This window comes from Sciurus vulgaris (genome assembly GCF_902686455.1).
Source record: "Sciurus vulgaris genome assembly, chromosome: 6".
In the NCBI taxonomy this organism is placed as follows: domain Eukaryota; kingdom Metazoa; phylum Chordata; class Mammalia; order Rodentia; family Sciuridae; genus Sciurus; species Sciurus vulgaris.
Window position 1 is genome coordinate 135,319,658 of NC_136466.1, and position 24,867 is coordinate 135,344,524.

Genomic DNA, 24,867 nt, shown 5'->3' on the forward strand with positions numbered 1-24,867 from the left:
TTGTAGACCAGATATTCAAATTAAAATGATTCAGAAAGCAGAACCTCAAAGTCCAGCTTTGTCATGGTTTAAACTTTGTAAGCTGCTCAAACCTAACTTTCCTTTAGTGATGAAATTGGCTTCTTTTTCAGTGGTTCACTGAATGCACAGGGCCTGGTGTCTCAAAATTCTGGAAATGAGCTCTGCCAGTCTGCTGGGTATAACCTGAAGTCTGGCCAGAAACTGCTCGACTTGGCCGAACCTGCGGTTAGTCTGATTTAGAATTAGTTACATTGGGAGCAGCATGGTAATCTTGTTTTTCTTCTTGTTGTGAGCCATGTAGAATTTATCTAAGTGCTGTGTTCCCATAGACTTGGCTGGGAAGTGAGGGCTCAGAGGCCAATCTGCTCTCCACTGGCCCATGTAAGAACCTCTTAGCTTGATTCTTCTTCGAGGTATGGAACAAAACATCTTTCTGAAATCTCTAAGGAACAAATCCCTTCCTCTGCTTCTTTCCTCGAGACACTTAAGAACTGATTTTAATGGGGGTCTTGTGTGTAGCAGCAATTAGGATAATGGGAAAGTATTTGGCTACAGGCCACTGTTGACCTTGATCATAATCTTTCTCGTGATTATTCACATCTCCAAAGACAGCTGAATGGTTAAAGTTTACTATTTTGTTCTACTATTAAGCTGAATACCAAGGCAACTAGGGAAACAACTTTCTTTTCTTCCCATAGTGTTCTATGTATATATAAGTATCTATGATGGAATTCCATGATGATATTTTACAGATTAGATCAGTTTTCTCCAATAAGGTATTATGAGGCATATACTATGGGTATATGGTATTAGGTCAAAAGGAAGTCTAATTTTAAATGAGAGATGGATTGTTGTAACAGCTTGAAGAAAAGTGAAAGTGTAAGAAGTAGTGACATCTTACCATCTTCCATTGAGTTTCATTTACTTCTTTGTATTGAAGTTCATATTCTAGAACTATCCATCCCTTCTGAACATCTGCATTGGGTGGTGGTTCCCATCTTACTTGGATATCTGCATGTATCCCGGTTAAACTGATGTTCAGTAAAGTCCAGTTGAGGCCAATGGGTGGATCAGGTTGCACTGTACAATTCAACAGAGAATTAGTATTCAGGAGACACAATTTGATGTTAATTTGGGGCTTTCCTTTGAAAAGACCAAATTACTTTATGTATTTTATTCTTTTAATTCTTTCAATATTCTTATTATTATAACTTTCACCTTATAACAGAGTATCATTCATAAGATGATTTGATTTTTAAAAAATTTTTATTATTTATTTTTTTAAAAAACCCCTCTATTTTAAGTCTAAAATATGATCTATAACAATTTATTGAAGATCTGTCACATTTTATATATCTTTTAGCTCTGACAACATGAATACTTTGGGATTTTGGCAAGGGAATTTATTTTAATTCAAATCTGAAGGAACAGAGAATTAGAAAGACCTCAGTATTTAAACATGGACTGTTTTGGTACTAGGGGGAGAGGAACCTTTTTTTCTTCTAAACTGTGAATGACCAGAGGGTAAAGACTTTGTCTTACTCATTTCTTGGTTGCTACCAGGGCAATCTTTTGGAACATTCTGGAGACTCTCCTGAGTTCTGCTGTCTTCCCAGCCATGAACTTTCTTCAAACAAAAGGAAGGCATTATAATGCTCTCTTGGACTGGTGGTGATCCAGAGTTTTCTGCCTTTTGCTTAACTGACATGTGAACAATCTGAAATATTGTTTTGCTCCCTTTCTAAGGATCAGCTCTACATTCTTAGATAAAATCTGTTGCATTCTTACTGTTAGGAGCACAAACACCATGGTTTCCCAAAGGTTAGTGAAGAAAATGATGGATTCCAATGCTAGGAACTATATCTAAGTTTATATTGTAAATAATCCCAGGTAGATCATTGCTAGGATTACTGAGGCGTTTGAAAATTCCTTGCAGATATATAAATTTACTTTCTTTTCTAACATATGTAGAAATGAAATGGTCACCTACAGATTTATATTGTGAGAGGCTCTTATGGGCCACCAAGTCTGGAGCCCCAAATGGGAAGTTCTTGTCCTGACTAAGAGTGGAAACAGAACTTACAATATAAGAACATCTTGTTGGCCATGGTGGAGCAGATGGCACTTGTTTTTTTTTTTTTAATAGAGGAAGACCATCCCTATTTTTTAACAGTACTCAGATACACATGACTGTTTTGGAAATTAAATTTGAGGATTTTCAAACTACATATGCCCACAGAATGGCTTTACTCTTCCAGATTGGTTGGGAATTGACGAATCCCTATAATCAAAGCTTCATCCTTTCAGTGAACAACATATAAAAATGTTTTTGGTGAATATTTTCTAAAACTTTTTACTCATGTTGCATCTTAAAAATTTCCATTTCTACTTTAAATAGAGGATATAGGACAGGGTCCTTTTGGAGAAGGCTCAGTATCACTCTCCTAAGCATAGTAATAAACTCCCCTTACACACATTTATTTACTCTACTTGAGAACTCCTCTGAGTTATTTATAAGTATCTGAAACTTAATATATTCCAAAGCAGTTCAAGTCTTCCTCTGCTACCTGCTGCTCTTCATTTTTGCCATGGCGACTCTATTCTCCAGCTGCTCAGAATAAAAATAGTGGATTCTTCCTTGATTCACCTTTTTCTCACCACCACACATTGTCAACTGTACTTTCAAGATATACCCAGCATTCAACTACTTCTTCCTGCCTGTGCCTTTACAACATGGTCCTAGTCATTGTCATTTTCAGCCCGCCTGCTGTAGTAGTCTTCAGACTGTTCTCCTCCTTAGGTTTTGTCCTCTTCAGTTTATTCTTCGTACAGCCCACAGTAAAATAGACACAGTGATTCTCTTAACAATGAAGTTAACAATCATCATTTAAAACCCTCCCAGGCTATCAATCTCACTCCAAGTGAAAGTCAAAGTCATGACAATGCCTTGGGAAGGTATATAGATCTCCCCCATCTGGCCTCTTCACACTGTGCCTCTTGCTTGCTCTATGCCAGCCCCACTAGTGAGTGAGGAAGGCACATTCTCACCTCCACATCCTTGTTCATGCTGTGACCTCTTGCTGCAATTCCCCTTCTTCAGAAACACCCATGGTAATTCTCTCATTTTCTTCTTTACTCAAATATCACTGTTTCAGTGAAGCCAACTCTGGTAACTCTAAAATTGTAAACTATCCAACACTCTGATTCTCTTTTCTTATTCATTCCCCATGTCATTGTCTCTTCTACCTTCACTGGAATTAAATCCCACAGGGGTAGGCATTTCCTTTTCCATCAGAGAGAACACTGCCTGGCCCAAAGTAAGGAAGCAATACACATCTGCTGAAAGAACTGAATGAATGACCAATGTCTAATTAATATATTCTTCTAAATCCAAAGACCAGTCATGTGAAATAGTAGAATGCATATATATAACACCAAGATGGTTGCAGCTTGTCTTATTGATGTCTCTCTCAAGATGCACTAGGATTCTGTGGGTTCTTTGCTCTCTCGGTCACCCTCAGCCCCTCTCTCTTACTTTTGTGCTACTGTAATCAGTCATCATCTTTTGCCTCTATATCACAGTCTTCTAACCTCTCCACCTCTAGTCTTTCCTACTGTAATCTACCATCCATACAAAGAAATGTTAATTTCTCTGAGATGTTAATAACATTTTAGGTTGCATTGGATAATATCAAGATTAAGAGCATGGACTCTGGAACTTCGTTCCCCAGTTTCAAAACCCATATTTACCTACAAGCTATTTGACCTTAAACTAGTCACTTACTGCTCTGATCCCCAGTTAAATCATCTGTAAAATGGAAACTATAACAGAATTTATCTCATACAGTTATTGTGGCTGATACATGGTGAGTCCTTTGTGAGAGTTAACTATTAATATCCTCAGATCATTTCCTTCCTTAAATTCTGCAAACATACCTCTTGGCAGTAAGATAAAACCCAAATTCCTCTGTGAGGAACATAAGACCACTGATGACTTCTCCAGCCTACTAGTAGGCCTGCCCAAATGTTCCTGAGTCCTTGAACATTCTGTGCTGTTTGCCACTTTTAAAACTTAGTTGTTGTTGAAAGACCCCATCACTATGATACGTGGAAACTCTCATGCATGCTTTAAGAGGTAACTGAACTGTGACCATCTCTGTTGCTACCCTTCCTCATCCCTTAGGCCTAATCATTCATGCTTTTGGTCGCCATCTTGGATGCTCTGCATTTCACACACCTGAAGTCCAACACCTGAACACTATACTGTAATTATTTGAGAAAATGGTTGGCTCCCTCACTCAACCATGTCTTACTCATTTCCTGGCCACCACACCCAGCACAGTGGCAACACATGCAGGCACTCATTGAAAGTGAGTATTAGCCGGAAAGTGAGTATTGACTGTATCAAGAATGGAATGTGATCTTACCTAACCCAGTATTCTTACAACTACCCTCTCTTACTATCCCATTTGCCTTCAGCTCAATATCTACACCACTGATGTTAGTTTATGTATTAAATAGCCTCTCCAAACTGTCGCTGGGTTATCTTTTCTGCTTGTTCATGGTTTTCTCAATCTTCTCAAAGTCAGGTTATCAGATATTACCTGTTACATCTATCAAATATTAAATGTGTGCATCTGGCCACATTTTCCATTTTCACATTTCCCCAGTTTGCTGCTGCCTGGGAAACCACATATAAGAGCAACACATCTGGGAGAAGTGACCAGGAACTCTTATAAGTAACAAAAAAGCTTTTGGGGATAGATTTTTGAGGCACTAGTTCAGCTACACAAAGTCTTTGATCTTTCCATTTTGCTGTTTATGCTACTGTAGTATAAACATGGATATTCCAATTGTAGTTGTTTTGTTTTGTTTCCCCTCATGTCCACAAGATGGGCAAAAGATTGTTTGTTTGGATCTTCCCCTTAGTCCATTGAGCTGGTTATCCTCAATGTTTGTATTGAGATCTTATAAACATGTCTTTAAACTGATTTGTGACTGTTTTATAAATGTAAAATTCTGGAATTGCTATTTTTTGTGATAAAGAAATATCTAGGTTTTATTACAACAACAATAGAGGTCCAAGGTCAACGTGTTTCAATAGGTCTGAATATAATAATAGAATATTCAATATAATATTGAATAATTATGAAAGAATTCAAGAATACATTGAGTTTGCCTCTTAGAGTGGCATACAAGAGTGCAACCCAGCTTTAAAGACTTCTCAGATCAGCCAGGTGCAAGGGGGCACACCTGTAATCCCAGTGACTCAGGAGGCAGAGGTAGAAGGATCTCAAGTTTGATGTCATCCTGGGCAATTTAGGAAGATTCTGTCTCAAAATTAAAAAAAAAAAATTAAAAAAATACAAACTAGGAATGAAGTTCACTGATAGAGAGTCCCTGGGTTCAAGCCTCAGTGCCAAAAATAAATAAATATTAACAAAATAAAATATAATAGAGTAAAAATTCCTAAAAGAATGACTCCCATTCTTTTCTTTACAACATTTACAGCCAGGCTTCTTTGTGCTGGAGTTGACTTAACTTTCCCTCACCCTTGTCTCTTATTCATCAATTAATCCCATCTCCTGTGAAATAGATACCTTGTTCCTAAGGAAGTCTTTGTACTTGACTCTAACTGGAAATTGTGGACTTTCCACTTATTTGGTCTAAAGCTATGTCAAGTGAAACACAAACCTGTGATTTACCTATTTCCTCAACAGAGAAGCACTTCTGATCCACCGTACCACCATTGTTGATTAGCTTGATACAGTAGGGTATCCAAATGGAGGTATATGACGAGTTAAAGTAACAGCTGTTTTCTCCAGCTGAGACATAATCAGGACATTCTTTCCATTCTTGGGTCCATTCTTGAGTGCTCCTGAAATGGAGGGTAAAAAGGATTAAGCTTTTCCAAAATCATTTCAAAGCTTAGGTGCTTGACAGATTGAATAATCTGGAACACAAATGTTTTATGATACAAATATTTTGTATTTTAGTAACACCATTTCCAGAAGTATCACATCAGTGGACAATATTATCAGTGTGTGAAGACTGTTGGGAGGCCATCCGTTGCTGCTCTCTGTAGCACCCCCTCCTATTAAGGGGTTCCTATGGTAGATACTTTATTATTTCTATTGTACAGAAGGTCTGGCTTAGGGAGGTTTAAAATAATTTTCCTTTATTTAAACAGTTCAGAGAGTCAATTCTCACACTGTAGACATTCCCAGAGAATTGTAAATCTTTGGACCTGGTGGAAGAAACTGAGCTGTCATGCTGAGTGATGTATTATATCCAGCACCATACTGAGTGATATAACAATAAATAAGACTTGGCCCCTACCTTTAGGCTAGAAGATGCCTCAGCAATTACCACCTGAGTACTTTTTTACATTAATTTTATTGATATTCAATGAGAATTGGTTATACAGGAAACACTGTGCTGGACACTGTGGGAGATTCATGAATGTCTAAGGAATTACTCCTGTCTCAGGAGGAAAAGACTAAGAAACTATTACAAAGGAGTGTGGGTAGTGCTGATAGGTAGTGTTCATTTGGGTCCTTTAAGACTTCAAGAAAGGAAATGGTTACTCTACTTGTTCATGGGAGGTGGTATTTTTGCCAATGCTGAAAGATGGGTAAAAGTTTAGTAGATGGCAACAGGAAAAGGAAAGGAGAGAACAGAGTGGTCAAAAGTATTCCTGGTGAGGTGAGGGAAGCAAGAGGAAGTGGAATAGTAGGAAAGATTTTTCTTATATTAGAACTGCTACTTGGATAGGGTAATTCATCATCCCTTTATTACTCACTCTTATAACAGTTGAGAAGAGGATTTAAAAGGAAAGGGATCATGAAGCCATGCAATCCTTGGTTGAAGAAGAAGGTGGGAATGGCTCTACGTGGGTAGAGGCGCCTGTTGCTGGCAGGCCAGACTGGAGATTTGGGACCCACTGTGGGATGGTGCTGGGCAGCAGTGGGCCAGGAGAGCACTGTGGGGAAGGCAGGGTGTGGAAAGGCAGGAGAAGAAGCTGGGAGAAGACACACATTTCCTTCTTTACAGCTGTTTCTCAGGCTGGTATGTTTGGCACTAGAAGGAAGCTTGTGCAGTAACAAGGGCTCCTTGAGACAGCTGCTCATCAGCTGTTAGAATGAGCTTGGGATTAAAACAGTAGAGACTTCAGTGTCTGAGACAGTGAGCTGTTGCTTAAATTGTGGTTGAGATTCTTTAAAGTTGTATGTCCTTGGATGAGAGGGAGATTCATCTGCTGTGGAAAAATTGGGTAAAAGGCAAAAGAAAGAATGAACTATGTGTGTATTTAGAGTACTAGAACATCCAAAAGATTAGAGAGAAAGGTGACTTGTTGAATTATGGTATGGACTTGCTCTTGAGCAAGTAAGAGTACGTTAAAGAAAACAATTTTACAGATTGCCCAGGGACTGTGTCTTTCATATGACAATAGAGGTGATATCAAATGCATTTAGTATAATTGATAGGCTAAAATTCAGAAAACCAAAAATATTAAAATGTTCCATCTGAATTTATAATAAGAAGAAATTCAGGTCTGAATTTATAATAAGAAGACTCTAGCACATCTCTCTGCTTTGGCAATGTTAGCAACCTGATGCCCAGAAGGACTGTGTGAAAAGCCTTGTTTAGTCATCCCAAATCTGGTAGGTCCTCCAGACAAATCACTTACAGCATGATGGATCAGGAATAGGTAGTTCAAAACACAATGCCCAATCTCCTTCCTCACTAACCAAAATTGAATAAACTTACTTCCTAAAGTAATAAATCTAGATGCGAAAAATCAAATGGACTCATGAAATAGACCCTCAGTCACCTGCCTTCACTAGATTGAATTTCTACACAGATGACCAGAGCCAATTTGTAGACGTTATTCTCTCCTCTTAAACCAGAAAGTTAATTGCTTTGGTTTGCTTCCAGACTATCTCATGAAAACAGTGAGAACCAAAGAAGGAGATTATCAGTAAAAATGGGAATAAAGAGCAGAAGAAGTATTTTCCATCTAAATGTAACCAACTAGAGAAGAAATTATAAAAATAAAACATGTTATGTTTTAAAGGCAACTGTTTTCATTACATACAGCTCATGCATTTTTTTTTTTTCCCCCCTGGTGGGGAGAGAACTTAAAATTTAAGCCTTAGGGGAAAGAAGTAACAATTCCCCTTTTCCTTTCTAATTTCCCCCTCAACCTTGCATGGGAAATGAAATTTCCTTCATAAGTCCAGGATAATTTTTGCAGCAGGCTATTGTGGAGGGTGTACAGATGTGTGTGGAGGACACTCGTAAGAATCAGTGTTCACATGCTCACTTCCACTGAGAACAGTACATTTCCATGTGAGGAGCGAAGAGCAGAGGACCCCACCAGGTTTCCCAGAGTCAATTTTGCTATGCCTGTGATTTGCATTCACACTGAGTCCCCTTCAAGCTCGGAGGCTGAATCTGATACCATCTCCACCACAGGGTGGCAGAAACTGTTCTGAATCAGCGCCCCACCAGGCTGATACTGTCTTGTCTGCCAGCTCACCTGGCAAGGGGCAGGGCCAAGCAAAACACATGAGTGCCTGTGGGCCGGCACCTTCAGTCCTGTTGACAGCCCAACATGTTTGGATTTCATTAGGCTTTGGAGACCAAGGCCAGGCCAGTGAACTGAAGGCCTGTGTACCACCTCCTTCCTGCTCCTTTCTACCTTCATGGACTCCAGTGTTGGATAAAATCATGCCCCAGTTTTATTTGTGTGTCAGTGATGGAAGTTTCAGGAGTTACCTGGGAACTGAACTCTAAGAAAAAATGACAAGAGCTAGAAGCTCATTCGTATTGTCTTTGTGCAAATGGATAGTGAGAGTCTGATAGATTTCTACCCTAATCAATGGTGTCTAGTCCCAGTCTCCTAATCTATGCTTGATTCTCTGCGTCTCAAAATGGGGCTGTGGTCTTATGCTAGTTTGACTAAGATACTCAAGATAGTTACATTTTTGTAGAGAAAGCTTCAATTACTGATTTTGCAAGTTTGGATTGGCACTTAATTTTGAGTTTGTATTTACAGTGTTTAAGAATGTGATGATGTTTCCTCCTGAAACACCAAGTTCTACTAGGGCAAAAACTAAGAGATCCTTTTGAGGGTGTCTGAGATTTTTGCCTCCACCTGGTCACACTTAGTAGAATCCTTGTCAGTGCAGAGCCTGAGTTTGGACTGAGGATATTGAGAGACTGGGGTGTGAAGAGGCCTATGGACAGAGTTATGTGGCTCTGATGGATGATGGTAAGAAACAGGTATGTATTTCTGAAGGCTTCACATCTTTGGATTTATATTTCTGCTCATGTTCAAATTTGGTGAATACTAAGGTGGTAAAAAACTATTTTCATGAAGTGGGTCCAGGTTTAGAGGTTATTCTGCTGTTTCTGCTCAGTTTGATTAATGGTGCCTGCATGAGAAACTTATTTTATTTGTTTTGATAGAACTGGTTCTCTGAGTTGCTATAGTAAAATATGAAGATTGCACCTACTGCTCTTTTCTCTCTGAATTTATAAACAGCATAATCAACTCATATATATTGAAAAGTGTTGCCAAACACATTAGCTTCCTGTCTGAATATATTCATATACATCAGTTTTGTTTATTGGCCTGTATCTCTCTGCAGTGTCAGCCTTAAGCAAATAAGTATGGGTATCTGGTGCCCAACCACCTCAACTTCATGTGCCCTTGGGGTACTTCTGAGAGACCTCTCACATCTAGAAAGTGGGAAAGCTAGTCTTGGTTGCTAATTCAGAGTATTTGTTATTTGCATGTTAATCACACAGCTCTACATTAAAAATGGTCTTACATACCTATAATCGCACATAGTAAAGAATCAACATCATTTTTATAGCCCAGGAATTGGAATTTTACATCATTGTCTTCAATTATTTTTATACTGCCATAAGAAAAGTGGTTACCATTTATTGAGTACTTATTATGTAGGAAGCACTGTGTTTCTTTACACATTATATAACAAAATCCTCATGAGCCAAGTCTATTATCTCTACTCTACAAGTGAAGAGTTCAAGCAGTGCACAGACTGGATTGTTCTCTGAGCGTTACTTGGTGAGCAAGTGTGGGAGCCAGGCTGGAATTCAGGGTCTCTGGTCCTGAGGTCATGTCCCCAGCTGCTCACTGCATCTTCCTTCTGCTTCCAGGTCCTCTGCAGAGTACACAGTGTCATCCTTGGATTGACGAACAAAAGCTTAATCTTAAGCATCCTCGCTAAACTGGCCTGTTGGTTTAGACCTTCCCTAAGGAAGATGGGTGGCAAAGAAGAGATATTGCAGTGTGTAAACCTAACATTTAGAAAGGTAAAATGGGTACAGTGTTGTTCTATAGCACAGTAGGGTAACTATGATTGACAACAATTAATTGACTATTTAAAAATAGTTAGAGGAGAGGATTTAGAATGTTCTTAAGAAATGGTGTATTTCTGAGGTGATGAATTTGCCAATTACCCTGATCTGATTGTTGCATATTGTATACATGTACTGAAATGTCACACTGTGCCCTGCAAAAATGTACAGTTACTATGTGTCAATTTTTTAAAAAGGAAGTAATGTAAGAGTAAATAGAAAAGGAAGTAATTCCAGGTAAGGAGTTAGAAATAAACTACTTGGGTGATGACTGCATTTCAAGATCTTTGTTTCCCTCTTGTCCTGTTATTTTACAGGACCATTGGTAAAAAAACGCAAGAGAAAAGTATTACACTAAAAAGAACTATTTAAGAGGAACATGGTCCATTCTCTATTTAGAAAACAAGCTGAGTCTATTAAAACATGCACTTAGCAAAATATGCCTATGGCTTTTGGTCACAAAGTAAGATTCAAATCCCTGCCCTAGACTACAAGGCTTGGCAAGGTATGTGCCCTTCTCATATCATTCACCCCATTTTCAGTCTTGTGCTATCTGTGCTGGCCTCTAGCTTTCCTCAGACAGGCCAACACCACCCCCAGGCCTTTGCACTTGTAATTCCTTCTGCCTAGACAGCCTGGATATTTACATGATCTGTCTCATTTCATTTGTCTCTGATCTAACACACCACATCAGAGAGGCATCCTATGACCTCCCATTTCAAATGTCACTCAAGGCCCCTATGCACACACTCTCACCCACATCCACTCACACACTCTCATGAACATGTATGTGCTCACACGGAGCCGACATTCTTCATCCTTTTTCTGGCTTTACTCTTCTTGATAACCTGTTATCAACTGTTATTTTATTTAATTTTTACTGTCTATCTTTCCCTACTGGTAAGAAATCTCCATGAGAATAAGAATCTAATCTTTTTGTAATCAGTTATATCTCCAGTACCTAAAATGTACCTCGCATATAGTAAGGGCTTAATTAATGTATTTTTAAATAAATGAATGAACAAATATATCTTGGTCGTCAAAATAAATTATGGCCATTCTTACACTGCACGTGACTCAGTACACTTTAATTGGCAAATTTACAGAGAGAAAAATGAGAAAGGCAAGGAGGCTGCACCTTCTAATATAGAACAGCTGTATGGATCCTGGGGTCTTTAAGCCATGATGACCCCCATCTGTCCAGTGGCATGAAAAAGTCTCTAATTCAGGTGAACGGCACTTGGTGAATTTAGGCTTCCCAGAAGAATCTGTAGAATAAAAAGAGAAGGCAGGCATGAAATCGGGAGGATCATGTGTGGTCCCAATGTAACACATATTTAAAGTGTGTAAAGAAAAAAGAACTACTGGGGTAAAACCAGCCTATTCTGCATCCAGGAGGTGATGTCCATGTCTTCCAGAAAATCTGCTTTCCTGGGTCATCATCTCAGAACTTATTGTTTGCCAATGTCAGCCCTGGATTCTAGGAACAAGCATTTTTGCCTTCATTTCAGGTGTTATTCTTTGGGGCCTGTGTAAAAAACCAGAGCTGAAGATAAGGATTTGGGTTCAGGTAGTTCACTTGGAAGGCAACTACAGTGAAAGAGTGGAGAGAGCAGGAACAGAAGGAAGAGCTAAATGCATGTATCACTGACCTTACCACTGCAGTGGCCATTTGGGGTCCAACCCCTGTGAGGTCCCCAGAGAGGTACCATCCTGCATAAGGATGGGAGGGGCAGACATTTATCTTCCACACTACATCACCCACTGGTTGAGGGATTCTCTGGAGATGTTAACTCCCATGTATTCCTAGGGTGTCCCTATATATGGGCTGAGGATCCTTGCCTAGGGTGTCCCTATATATGGGCTGAGGATCAAGGCAGGCACTTGAATGTGCCCACCAACATGCATGGTGACCACTGTCCACCACAGATGGTTGAGCTGACATTAAGTGGACCCAGGGGATGCAGTGTGGCAATCACAGCATCTACTACAGTCATACTTTTCTTTGTATAGATTTTGGTTAAAAAGTCAAATACAAGAGGCTTACAGAACACCAAATGCACAAAATCACAACAGATCCACACCAAGGCACATTATAATGAATATGCTAACATACAAAATAAAGATAGAATTTTGAAGGCTGTGAGAGAAAAGCATCAGATTACATATAGGGGGAAACCAATATGGATATCAGCAGATTTCTCAGCCCAGACTCTCAAAGCTAGAAGGGCCTGGAACAACATATTTCAAACCCTGAAAGAACATGGTTGCCAACCAAGAATCCTGTACCCAGCAAAACTAACCTTCAGATTTGAAGATGAAATAAAATCCTTCCATGATAAACAAAAGTTAAAAGAATTTACAGATAGAAAGCCTGCACTACGGAATGTTCTCAACAAAATATTCCAAGAGGAGGAAATGAAAAACAACAATGCAGGTCAGCAAAGGGAAGAACTACCTTAAAGGAGAAACCAAAGGAGAAACCAAGTCAAGTTAAAAACCAAAAATAAGCCCAAATGACTGGGAATGCAAATCATATCTCAATAATAACCCTGAACATTAATGACCTAAACTCATCAATCAAAAGATATAGACTGGCAGATTGGATTAAAAAGAAAGACCCAACAATATGCTGCCTTCAAGAGACTCATCTCATAGATAAGGACATCCACAGACTAAAGGTGAAAGGATGGGAAAAGAATCTACCCTGCACATGGACTCAGTAAAAAAGTGGGGGTTTCCATCCTTATTTCAGATAAAGTGGACTCCAAGCCAAAGTTAGTCAGAAGGGATAAAGAAGGACATTTCATACTGCTTAAGGGAACCATAAATCAGGAAGACATAACGATAGTAAATATTTATGCCCCAAACAACGGTGCATCCATGTACATCAAACAAATCCTTCTCAATGCCAGGAATCAAATAGACCACAACACAATAATTCTGGGTGACTTTAACACATTGCTGTCACTACTGGATAAATCTTCCAAACAAAAACTAAACAAAGAAACCATAGAACTCAATAACACAATCAATAACTTAGACTTAACAGACATGTATAGAATATTCCACCCATTAACGAGCAGATTCACTTTCTTCTCAGCAGCACATGGAACCTTCTCGAAAATAGACCATATGTTATGCCACAAAGCAGCCCTTACGAAATGCAAAAAAATAGAGATACTGCCTTGTGTTCTATCAGATCATAATGGAATGAAATTAGAAATCAATGACAAAAAACAGAAATTACTCCAACACCTGGAGACTAAATGATATGCTATTGAATGAAGCATGGATAACAGAAAACAACAGGGAGGAGATAAAAAAATTCTTAGAGGTAAATGAGAATGACCATACAACATATCAAAATCTCTGGGACACTATGAAAGCAGTACTGAGAAGAAAATTCAGTGCATGGAGTGCATTCAAGAAAAGAATAAAAAGTCAACAAATAAATGGCCTAACATTACAGCTCAAAGTCCCAGAAAAAGAAGAACAGAACAACACCAAAAGTAGTATAAGACAGGAAATAATTAAAATCAGAGCTGAAATCCATGACATTGAAACAAAAGAAACTATTCAAAAAATTGACAAAACAAAAACTTGATTCTTTGAAAAAAATAAACAAAATAGATAAACCCTTAGCCACACTAACAAAGAGAAGGAGAGCAAAAACTCAAATTACTAAAAGTCGTGATGAAAAAGGAAATATCACGACAGACACCACTGAGATACAGAACATAATGAGAAGCTACTTTGAAAATCTGTATTTCAACAAAATAGAAAATACTGAGGACATTGACAAATTTCTAGAGACATATGCTCCTCCCAAACTGAACCAGGAGGATATACACAATTTTAACAGATTAAGATCAAGCAATGAAATAAAAGCAGCCATCAAAAGCCTACCAACCAAGAAAAGTCCAGGACCGTATGGATTCTCAGCTGAGTTCTAGAAGCCCTTCAAAGAAGAACTCATTCCAATACTTCTCAAAGTATTCCAGGAAAGAGAAAAGGAGGGAACCCTACCAAACTCATTCTATGAAGCTAATATCACCCTCATACCCAAATCAGACAAAGACACAACAAGGAAAGAAAATTTTAGACCAATATCCTTGATGAATATAGATGCAAAAATCCTTAACAAAATCCTGGCAAACCTTATCCAAATACATATTAAGAAGATAGTGCACCACGATCAAGTGGGGTTCATCCTGAGAATACAATGTTGGTTCAACATCTGTAAATCAATAAATGTAATCCATCATATCAATAGACTTAAGGATAAGAATCATATGGTTATTTCAATTGATGAAGAAAAAGTGTTTGATAAAATATAACACCCCTTAATGCTCAAAACACTAGAAAAAATAGGGATAGAAGGAACATACCTCAACATTGTAAAGGCTATTTATGCTAAGGCCATGGCCAACATCATTCTTAATGGAGAAAACCTGAAAGCATTCCCTTTAAAAACTGGAACAAGACAGGGATGCCCTCTTCCACCACTTCTATTCAACATCATCCTTGACATACTAGCCAGAGCAATTAGATAGACCAAAGAAATGAAAGGGATATGAATAGGAAAAGAAGAACTCAAGCTGTCACTATTTGCTGATGTCATGATTCTCTATTTAGAGGATCTAAAAAAAGTCTCCAGAAAACTTCTAGAACTCATAAATGAATTCAGCAAAATAGCAGGATATAAAACAAACATGCATAAATCTAAAGCATTTTTATACATAAGTGACGAAACATGTGAAAGGGAAATGAGGAAAACAACTCCATTTGAAGTAGGCTCAAAAAAAAAAAAAACTTGGGAATCAATCTAATCAAAGAGGTGAAAGATCTCTACAATGAAAACTACAAAACATTGAAGAAAGAAATTGAAGAAGACCTTAGAAGCTGGAAAGATCTCCCATGTTCTTGAATAGGCAGAATTAATATTATCAAAATGGTCATACTTCCAAAGGCACTATACAGATTTAACACAATTCCAATTAAAATCCCTATGACATTTCTCATAGAAACAGAAAAAGAAATCATGAAATTCATGTGGAAGAACAAAATACCCAGAATAGCCAAAGCAATTCTGGGCAGGAAGAGTGATGCAGGAGGTATCACAGTACTAGACCTTAAACTCTACTATAGAGCAATAGTAACAAAAATGGTGTCGACACCAAAATAGAAAGGTAGACCAATGGTACAGGGTAGACGACACGGAGACATACCCACATAAGTACAATAATCTCATATTAGACAAAGGTGCCAAAAACTTACAATGGAGAAAAGATGGTCTCTTCAACAAATGGTACTGGGAAACTGGAAATCCATAAGCAGTAAAATGAAATTAAACCCCTATCTCTCACCCTGTACCAAACTCAACTCAAAATGGATCAAGAATCTAGGAATTAGACCTGAGACCCTTCACCAAACAGAAGAAAAAGTAGGTCCAAATCTCCATCATGTTGGCTTAGGACCAGGCTTCCTTAACAAGACTCCCATAGCACAAGAAGTAAAAGCAAGAATCAATAAATGGGATAGATTCAAACTAAAAAGTTTTTTCTCAGCACAGGAAACAATCAATAATGTGAAAAGAGAGCCTACAGAGTGGGAGAAAATTTTTTCCACACACACTTCAGAAAGAGTACTCATCTCCAAAGTTTATAAAGAACTTTAAAAACTTTACACCAAAAATGCAAAGAACCCAATCAATAAATGGGCTAAGGAAATGGGCAGACACATCACAGAAGAAGATATATAGGTGATCAACAAATATATGAAAAAGTGCTCATCATCCCTAGTTATTAGAAAAATGCAAATTAAAACCACCCTAAGATTTCATCTAGTTCTAATTAGAATGACTATTATCAAGAACACAAGCAATAATAAGTGTTGGCGTGGATGTGGGGGAAAAAGCACACTCATACATTGCTGGTGGAGTTGCAAACTGGAACAGCCACTCTGGAAAGCAGTATAGAGATTCCTCAGAAAGCTTGGAATGGACCCATCATTTGACCCAGCTATTCCACTCCTCAGTTTATACCCAAAGGACTTAAGATCAGCATACTACAGTGATGCGGCTACATCAATGTTCATAGCAGCTCAATTCACAATAGCTAGATTGTGGAACCAATCTAGATGCTCTTCGATTGACAAATGGATAAAGAAACTATGGTATATATACACAATGGCATATTACTCGGCCATAAAGAAGAATAAAATTATGGCATTTGGTGGTAAATGGATGAAGTTGGAAAACATCATGTTAGGTGAAGTAGGCCAAGCCCAAAAACCCAAAGCCCAAATGTTTTCTCTGATAAGTGCCTGACAATAAAAAAAAAAAAGCCACTCATAGTTGCATTCTTCCAAAAGATGCAGCCAGTAAACCCATTAAAGGGATGCCAAATCTAAACAATTTATGCAAATATATGTGTGAGTTCTAATTTGGGAAGCAGAGAATCCCTCTTATGTGTCAGTATATATTAGTCAAAACCCCTCTGCACCTATGAAAGCTTCAGCGATAGATGTGGATGGGCAAGCCTAAAGTAAATCCACTTTTGTGTATCAATCCTCAGTGTTCTGATCCCATGGCAATTTCCTTTTCCTTTTCCTTTATTTTTTTGCTTCTTATATGATTAGTCTTCAATTTGATTATAAGCTTAATATATTTGTTCTTTGGTCTAAAATGCTCATTCTTGGGCATTAGGGAAGCTCTCAGTCCGGAGGTGAAAAGATAATTAAAAAGACAAAAAAACAATAGATAATATGCAAACAAATGCATAAAAAAATTCTTGATTAAAATACCAGACGCACACCTGGTGTTGTGAACCTAAATATGCCACTTTTTCCCTTTGGCACCAAAGTCATGAGAAGATGGGAAGTGATAAACTTTCTAAATAAATCCATAGTTCAGCCATTCATTCAACTAATACTTACTAGACATCAAAATTGTGAAAGGTCTGGTTCTAGAGATAAAGCACTGAATACAACTGATAGTCTTGGTTTTCATGGAATTTTCTTTCTAGGGGTCTGGGGAGGTGGAAATTCTATGCAGAAAAAACAAACAACAACAACAATAACAAAACCCCAAATAGGACAAAAAGGGATTAATAGGACTAGGATACCTCATTGCTCTTCCTTTAATATAGTGAAGAAGCTTAGACTCGGGAAATGTGTCCGTTTAAGTACACCTCTTGCTCTGTAGAGCAAGGGACTGTTTGGGAAATCCCAAGTTGCAGACATGTCCTTAGTCCTGGGAGCAATGTTAGGGCCACAAGATTTTTTTTTTTTTTTTTTGGTAATAAAATTCTGTGGTCATAGCATTGTAAAAACATTCAGTTTCCTGTATGAACTGGAAAGCTTAGAAGAGTTTTGGGGTATGGATGAGATCTGCCCTGGTATGAAGGGCAGACTGTTAGTTCTTTCAATGTGTTCACTAGTTCTCTAGTGTTCACTAACCCCTCTCAAAGTAAGGAAATGTCTGCATAATCTGTTACAGAAGTATACAGTGAAATAGGGGTGTGTTTTGTGAGGCAAGCACCTACCATACAGTGAAGTCTTGGAAAATTTCCTTGTTTTTACTAGCTGAAGCACTGAACACACTATTTTGGGCCCTGCTAGAAAATTAATAATTGTTAAAATCTACTTAAAACTCAACCATTTTAAGGCCTGCAGGTTTGAAGAGAATACTTCACATTCTGGTTGTTCATTTGCAAAGAAAATAAGGAGAGGAAATGCACTAAATTAAAATGGAGAGATCTGCATTCTAATCATTGCTCTGACACTATTTAACCTTGACTTCTCCAAGCTGTTTGGGCCTCTGTTGCCTCAACAGACAGCCTGGAAGAGAAGAGATACGAGGTACCTTACCACTTCACTTTTCCAATCGAGTGACATATACAACCATTAATAATAACGCACAGAACTGAAACATAATTTTGATATGAACTAAACCACTAAAGAACACCAAGTGCAAATACCACTCAGGTTCCGGCATTCTCTGTGTAATATGCCTGTCACACCACAGCAAGAATAACAAACCAACCTGAAGTAGTTTGGAACAGAAAGAATAGAAAGACTTGGCCAGCTTGTTGGGGGCAGGGAGGGTGAGACTAAGAAGAAAATAACAGATTTGAAACACATGTGGTTTACTTAAGCTTGATATTCCATTTCCTTTACTTTTTATTTGTTCTGTTTCTTTTTTAACTCCAGATATATAGAAACCCCATATTATCTTCTCATTCTAAACAGGAAATTCATGCTAATGTGACAAAGTATGTGCCTACACATGGATCCTGATAAAGATATAGTGCAGCAAAACTAGTTTTTCCTTTTTTTTTTTGTCTATTTTTCCCTTCCTTCTACTTCCCTTCTAACTTCTTTCCTTTCTTTCTCTTTCCTTGAATGCTTCCACTTCCTTCCTTCTTTCTTTCATGGCTAGGTATTTGGTATTAAGTGCTGTGGCAGCCAGCCCCTAACGTGGTCCCTGATGATTACTGTCTCCTGTTATTCACAGATTTAAATATTTCTTTCCTTGAGTAACTTGCTTTTAATCAACACATTATGGCAGTACTGAAGGGTTTTATCCCATGATGAGGTACAAAAGATTAAGTCTTCTGTTTTACCAACAGATTCACCCTTTCATTGATTTTGATGAGACCAGCTTCTGTGTGCAAAACACATGACCAAAAACTAGGAGTGGCCTCTGGCCAACAGCCAGCAAGAAGCTCCAGCCTCAGTCCAAACACCTTTGAGGAACCGAGTATTGCTGCTAATCAAGCAAGTGAGCTTAGGAGCCAGTCCTTCCCCAGACCAACCGTAGATGAGACCATAGCCCTGGACAACACAGATGACAGCTTTGTAGACAGCCTGTAGCAGAGGCCCCACTGATGGGCTAATTTGGAGAAAAGTAGGGAATAGTATTACCTGTAGTAAGTATTTAAAAGTTGTCAATAGAGAATATATCAGAACTCGAAAGCAGTGTTCAAGAATGACACAAGCCACTTCTCTCAGCAAATGGAAAGTATCAGAGAGTGGTAGAGTGGGTCTTTTCTTTCGGAGGCAAGAATTATAGTGTGGTTGGCTGCTTAGCTCCTCCAGTAACCTTCTGCTCCAACTTGGCACCCTCGTAGCTAAAGATATTCTATGTCCCTCCAGTTTAGCTCCTTGGCTCCATCCTGAGATTTTTAATAATTTTGAATAATCTTAAAATGAGTACCTTTCTCACTATTCATGAAAGTTCTATTAGAAGTTTGTATTTTCATTTCATTATTGAGACAACAAACGGCTCCCATAGACTTTCAGCTTCTTTCCGATGAGCCTCAAACCATCATTTCTGAACTAGTAATACTTCCTGCACACTTGCGGATCTTTTAAAAACTGAAACCTAAAGACAGTGTAGTTCATCCTCTTACAGAATCCCTGAAAGGGTTTCATTTGATGAGAGCCAACCTCTGTCCTGAATTAATTGTTGCTAAGAGAAATGAATGTTCCAACTAAAGTGGGCCCATGCTCTAAAGAAATGCTAATGTTATCATTTCTCACACTCACATTCATTTTCATTCTCTCTTTGGAATCTTCATTTTGAAAATGAGGATTTTGGTTTGTGGTTATATCTTTGATTATTATTACTTGTTACATTGTTACTTGTTACAATGTAACAAGTAACAGATTACAATGTAATCTGTTAAACAGATTAAACATTTCATTATGTTTAATACTTAAACATATTATCTCATTTAGTACTGACTGTAGGTGATTGAACCTTAGCCCTAGTAAAATATTCCTGTAGGTAGCAAAGACAATTCTAACAAAGAAAATTTCTCTTGCTTCTAAAAAACTTCCCCAAGGAGAAAAAATGACAAATTCAGATGTTTTCATAATTCAACACTCAGAAACCCATAACCTGGCAAACTTTAAGGACAGCAGTACCCAACTCTGACTATACACTGGGATCAACGGGGATGTTTTTGAAAAAATATAGACGGCTTCGCCTATTGCCAGATAATTCACTCAACTTGCAGCCTGGGTACTGAAACTTCCCCAGGTTTTTGCATTGTGTGGCTCAGGCTGAGAACCACCACTGTAGAGAAATACACTCACATATCAGACCAAACGTGATTTTCACATTTTTAGATTTCCTGGTCAGTTCTAGCAGAACTAGGTATCAACAGGTGGTAGCAACTCCTGGGGGCCTTGTTCAGGACCCCGTGGGAAGGATATGGATATGATTATCTTAGAAGAGGACAATGATACTTCATGATGAATACTTGGAGAGAGTAAGAGACATTTAAAAAATATGTGCCAAATGGCTTATCTGAAAGATAATCTTGTCTAAACACCTCATGGACTCTATACACAGGCAATTAAAATTAATTAAGAAGTTGAAATGTCATTCCTATTACATTTGTTTTAAAAGCCTAGGGAGAGTTTTATTAAATTCAAGTTAAAAAAAAAAGTTGATGAAACTTGCTACTATGTCCAAATATACAATTAAAGAGTGATAGTGTCCCTGGGAACTGGGAGGCACTGCTGGTTGTAGCATGTCACCTTGACGCAACTGTGACTGATGTTGTGGTCAGATTGGCAGGGCAGAGGGAAGCCAGCTTCCTCCTTACTGGCAAGCAGTTCTTTCCTTGGAGGAAGATGCTCTCCCAGACGTTCTGCAGAGGGAGGACATGAAACAGCTCTTACATACTAAAGTATTAATTTGTGTTTTTATCCTCTGCTCTCTCACCAGAGACGATTTCTATCCTCAACCCGCCACAAAGCAAGAACAAACTCCAAATGAAGTCAGATATAATTCCCAAAGTCTGTCTGAGGCTTGGGGGTTTGGGACAAGGAGAAAGAGAGACAATGCAAGTGGGACGGGAAGGTGGGAGGAAAGAAGCTTTCAGAGGGAAGGACAATATTTTGCAGAGAGCTCCAGGTTTTGGAGGGGATGGCAGGCACCCAGCAGCATCTACACTAAATGCAGAACCTCCAAGGCACCATGTCCTGGACCATCTGCTGTCACAGTCCCAGACACTTGTTACTCCTGAACACAGGGTGGGGACTTGGATATCTCACTAGGGCTGGGTGCTTGGAGGGAAAACCTTGCCTTCTGACCCAAAGGGAACTATAGACCATTGACCATTTTGGGTTGTGGTGGCAGTAGACAATAAGACATAACAACAGCTCTTAATGCAATTAAGAAATTCCACTGATTTAAACTAGTACCAAGACATATGAAAGAGAACACTTTTATGTAATATAAAAATGATCTTCAAATATGATTTTCTTCCTAAATGATGAAAGAAATTATAAGTCCAAACCAGAGTCTGTGGCTAAATGTGCATGAAAAAATGAGAAGAGAAATATCATAGTGAATGAAAAAGAATGTCAGTGATTTTTTGGTCTACTACAGTGGATTTGGGTTCTGCTAAGAATTCTGCATATGCAGTCAATCAAAGGTCAGTTTTAGAAGAGAAAAGCAGTCACAGCATATTCAGGTTACTACTCTGGAGAAAGAATGGTTACTACTGAATATAAGCCAAAGTGAGGAAATACTTATTGTCAACTGAAACAGCTTTCATATGTTCTGAGGATTGCATAAACATGCTGGTCCGGGCCAAGTATGGTGAAATTATAGTGTTCCTTCCACAAGTAAATAAACAAGAGATGGTGACTCTAGCAGAGCTAGTCTACTTCCTACACTGTGCTGCATATGCTCTGGGTAAAATTCTTGGGTGATTGATTAATGTAAATGATCAATAACTCAAGAACATCTTTGTTCTTAATGTTGCCTTACATTTGAGTAGACTGTGTCCTGGAATAGAATGTGCACAATCCTCAAAGGTTTGACGAGAGATCACATGAAAATGTAATTATCTTCTGATGGAGAGAAGTTACTGTATTCAACATCATTGCTTTTCTAAGTTCCCTTCTCAGGCAGGAGCAGAACGGAAGAGGGGATGACAATATAATAGCAATTAAGTCTTCTTGGAGGCTACCATATACTTGTCATTGTTCTTCACATCATATATATTTCTTTAGTTTTCACAATTACAGAATGAAGTAGGCACTGTTATTCTCTCCATTGTGCATATGAGGAAACTGAGTCACAGAGAAGTAAGATAACCAGTCCCCAAATCATTTGGTTACTAGGTGGTACAGTGCTGATGCCAAATAAGTAGTTGTCTTGCAAACTCTGTATTCTTAACCTCAACACTTAATGGTTTTCAAATTTTCTAAAAGTAATTCTTAGGAAGAAACTTTTAAAAAAACTATTTTGACCAAGCATGCACACATGTATTTATGAGAGATATGCATATATTTATTTATGTGAGATATGTATGTATATATGAAATAAAATGTTTTAACATATGATTCTTACTGCCTGAAATGAATTCTGATTTATTCAATTTTAAATTACAAAGGATTCTTATAATCCTATTGATTTATTAATGGGTCACTACTTTCAGTTTGAGAAACAGTGTACATGAAGCTAATTTTACCACGATGAAAGTTGAACATTAATTGAAATGTTGTCTGTAATTCCTTCAAAACAAGGCAAGAATATTTCTTTTGTATGGCACGGATTATGAGATGATAAACAAAATTGTGTTTTTTGCATAACTAAAAGTTACTCTTGAAATTCTTTCCTCTAAAATAAGCTTCAGGATTTTCTGAACCATTAACAAAATCTGTCAATCATCATTTGACCTGTTTTATGACTTAGCATGGGGATTGGGATTGTCACAGTGAATTATGGAGGAGGCTAGTCTCTCACCCCTATGGCTTCACTGACTGGCTGGTGATATTCATGCTTTCTTTGTAGCTTTACATAAGTTACACACAATTCCACCACTGGAATGACATAATTTATTAAAAACAATAACACTTCTTTGTACTGAGAGTTGCCTTGCAAATTGGTGTAAGTCCAGAAAATAACTTTTGATAATACTGAGAGGCTGAGAATATTAATTTTGGTACCAGACTCCTGGGTTCGAATCTTACCACCATCATTTACAATCTGTGTTATTTTGGGCAGATTACTTAGCCTCTTCAGTTTCTTCATCTACTAAATGAAGATGATACTAGTAGTTCAAATTTTGAATGAGCTGACATTATATAAATATTTCAATGTTATATAAATTCTTACAGTGAGTAGCAATTGTCAGTTTACAAGTTGTTAACTGATGTTACCCAGAAAGAGAAATTTAGATTACCCAATCTGGAATTCATCTCATAATTTATAAGTCCATGACACTAGTTAAAACATGTAGTGGTAAGTCCACTGCTATCGGTTGAAGCACTTGAAGTCTATGTGGTAGTTTTGTGACAGCTATGTCCCCACTGTTCAGAGGTAATTTTCTGTGTTTATGTACTAGATAATCATAGCTTTTGAATGTGAGTTCTAGATAACAGGGTGACGCAGTTATATTATTACATACTAAAATTAAACCCAGAAAATTTCAAGCAAAACCTTTCTCCCCGTTTTCTTGGGAAACAATTCAAAGAGAATTCTGCAAGTGTGTGAGGAAACTCATGAGGGAAGGAGAATTACCAGCAACTCAAGCAGACACCATGGGGCTGGCCCTGAAAAGCTCTTTGGAACATTCAGAATGCTACTTGATGCTTTCCCTTCGTGACTGGGGACTCTGGAATCACAGCAGAGGCTTTCTTAGTTTGTCGGTAATACTTTTTTTTCCCCAGAAAAATCATATTAAGAGGTTTCAAGATGGCGGCCTAGAGGGTGGCTGCATTTCATGTTGCTCCAGGACTCAGGATTCAAAAGAGGAGATATCGAGACACTTGGGACCAACTCAAAGCAGCCGGGTGAGTCTCTCCCATTGGGGAGGCGTCCCGGATGGGACAGTGGTCCCGGAACGCAGGAAACTTTGTGAAGTAGAGCTGCCAGTGAGACGCCCCTCCCCCCGCTGGAGCAGTGAACTCGGACAACTAGGAGCGCCGAAAAGGAGGTTGCTCGGCACAGCGCTGGGACTCGGAGCAACCACTGGGGATCCGGCGGCTGCCCAGGGGAGGAGTGGCGAGGAGAGCTGTGTGGACTCAGGACACCGGGGCCTGCCCTGAGGAGGAGGAGGAGGAGCGTGGCCACTTGGATTCGGAGTGACTGCACCAGAGCTACAGGCGGTTGCCAGAAGAGAAACTCCGCGGCGAGCTGTTTGGACTCAGAACGACGCTTCTGAACCCCGGGGCCTGCCCTGAGGACGAGGAGGAGGAAGAGGAACGCGGCCGCTTGGATTCGGGGTGACTACACCAGAGCTTCAGGCGGTTGCCAGAGGAGAGGCTGCGTGGCGAGCTGTTTGGACTCAGACCACTTCTGAACCCCGGGGCCTGCTCGGAGGAGGAGGAGAAGCGCAGCGGGTCCTTTGGACTCGCAGTGACTGCATTAGCGCTCCAGGCGGCTGCTCAGAGGAGAAGGCGAGTGGTGAGTTGTTTGGACTTAAA

At 38.8% G+C, this 24,867-nt stretch overlaps 1 protein-coding gene across 3 annotated transcripts in view; it reads right to left on the bottom strand.

Moving 5' to 3' along the window:
• GHR (growth hormone receptor) overlaps positions 1 to 24,867 on the bottom strand; it is a 261,672-nt gene that overhangs the window by 13,843 nt on the left and 222,962 nt on the right. For all 3 annotated transcript variants that reach the window (XM_079145073.1, XM_079145074.1, XM_079145072.1), the window contains 3 exons: positions 11,552 to 11,681; positions 5,727 to 5,899; positions 923 to 1,101 (listed from right to left, as the gene is read on the bottom strand). In XM_079145073.1, coding sequence (XP_079001199.1) covers positions 923 to 1,101; positions 5,727 to 5,899; positions 11,552 to 11,681 — 482 coding nt within the window. The remainder of the gene's footprint in view (positions 1 to 922; positions 1,102 to 5,726; positions 5,900 to 11,551; positions 11,682 to 24,867) is intronic.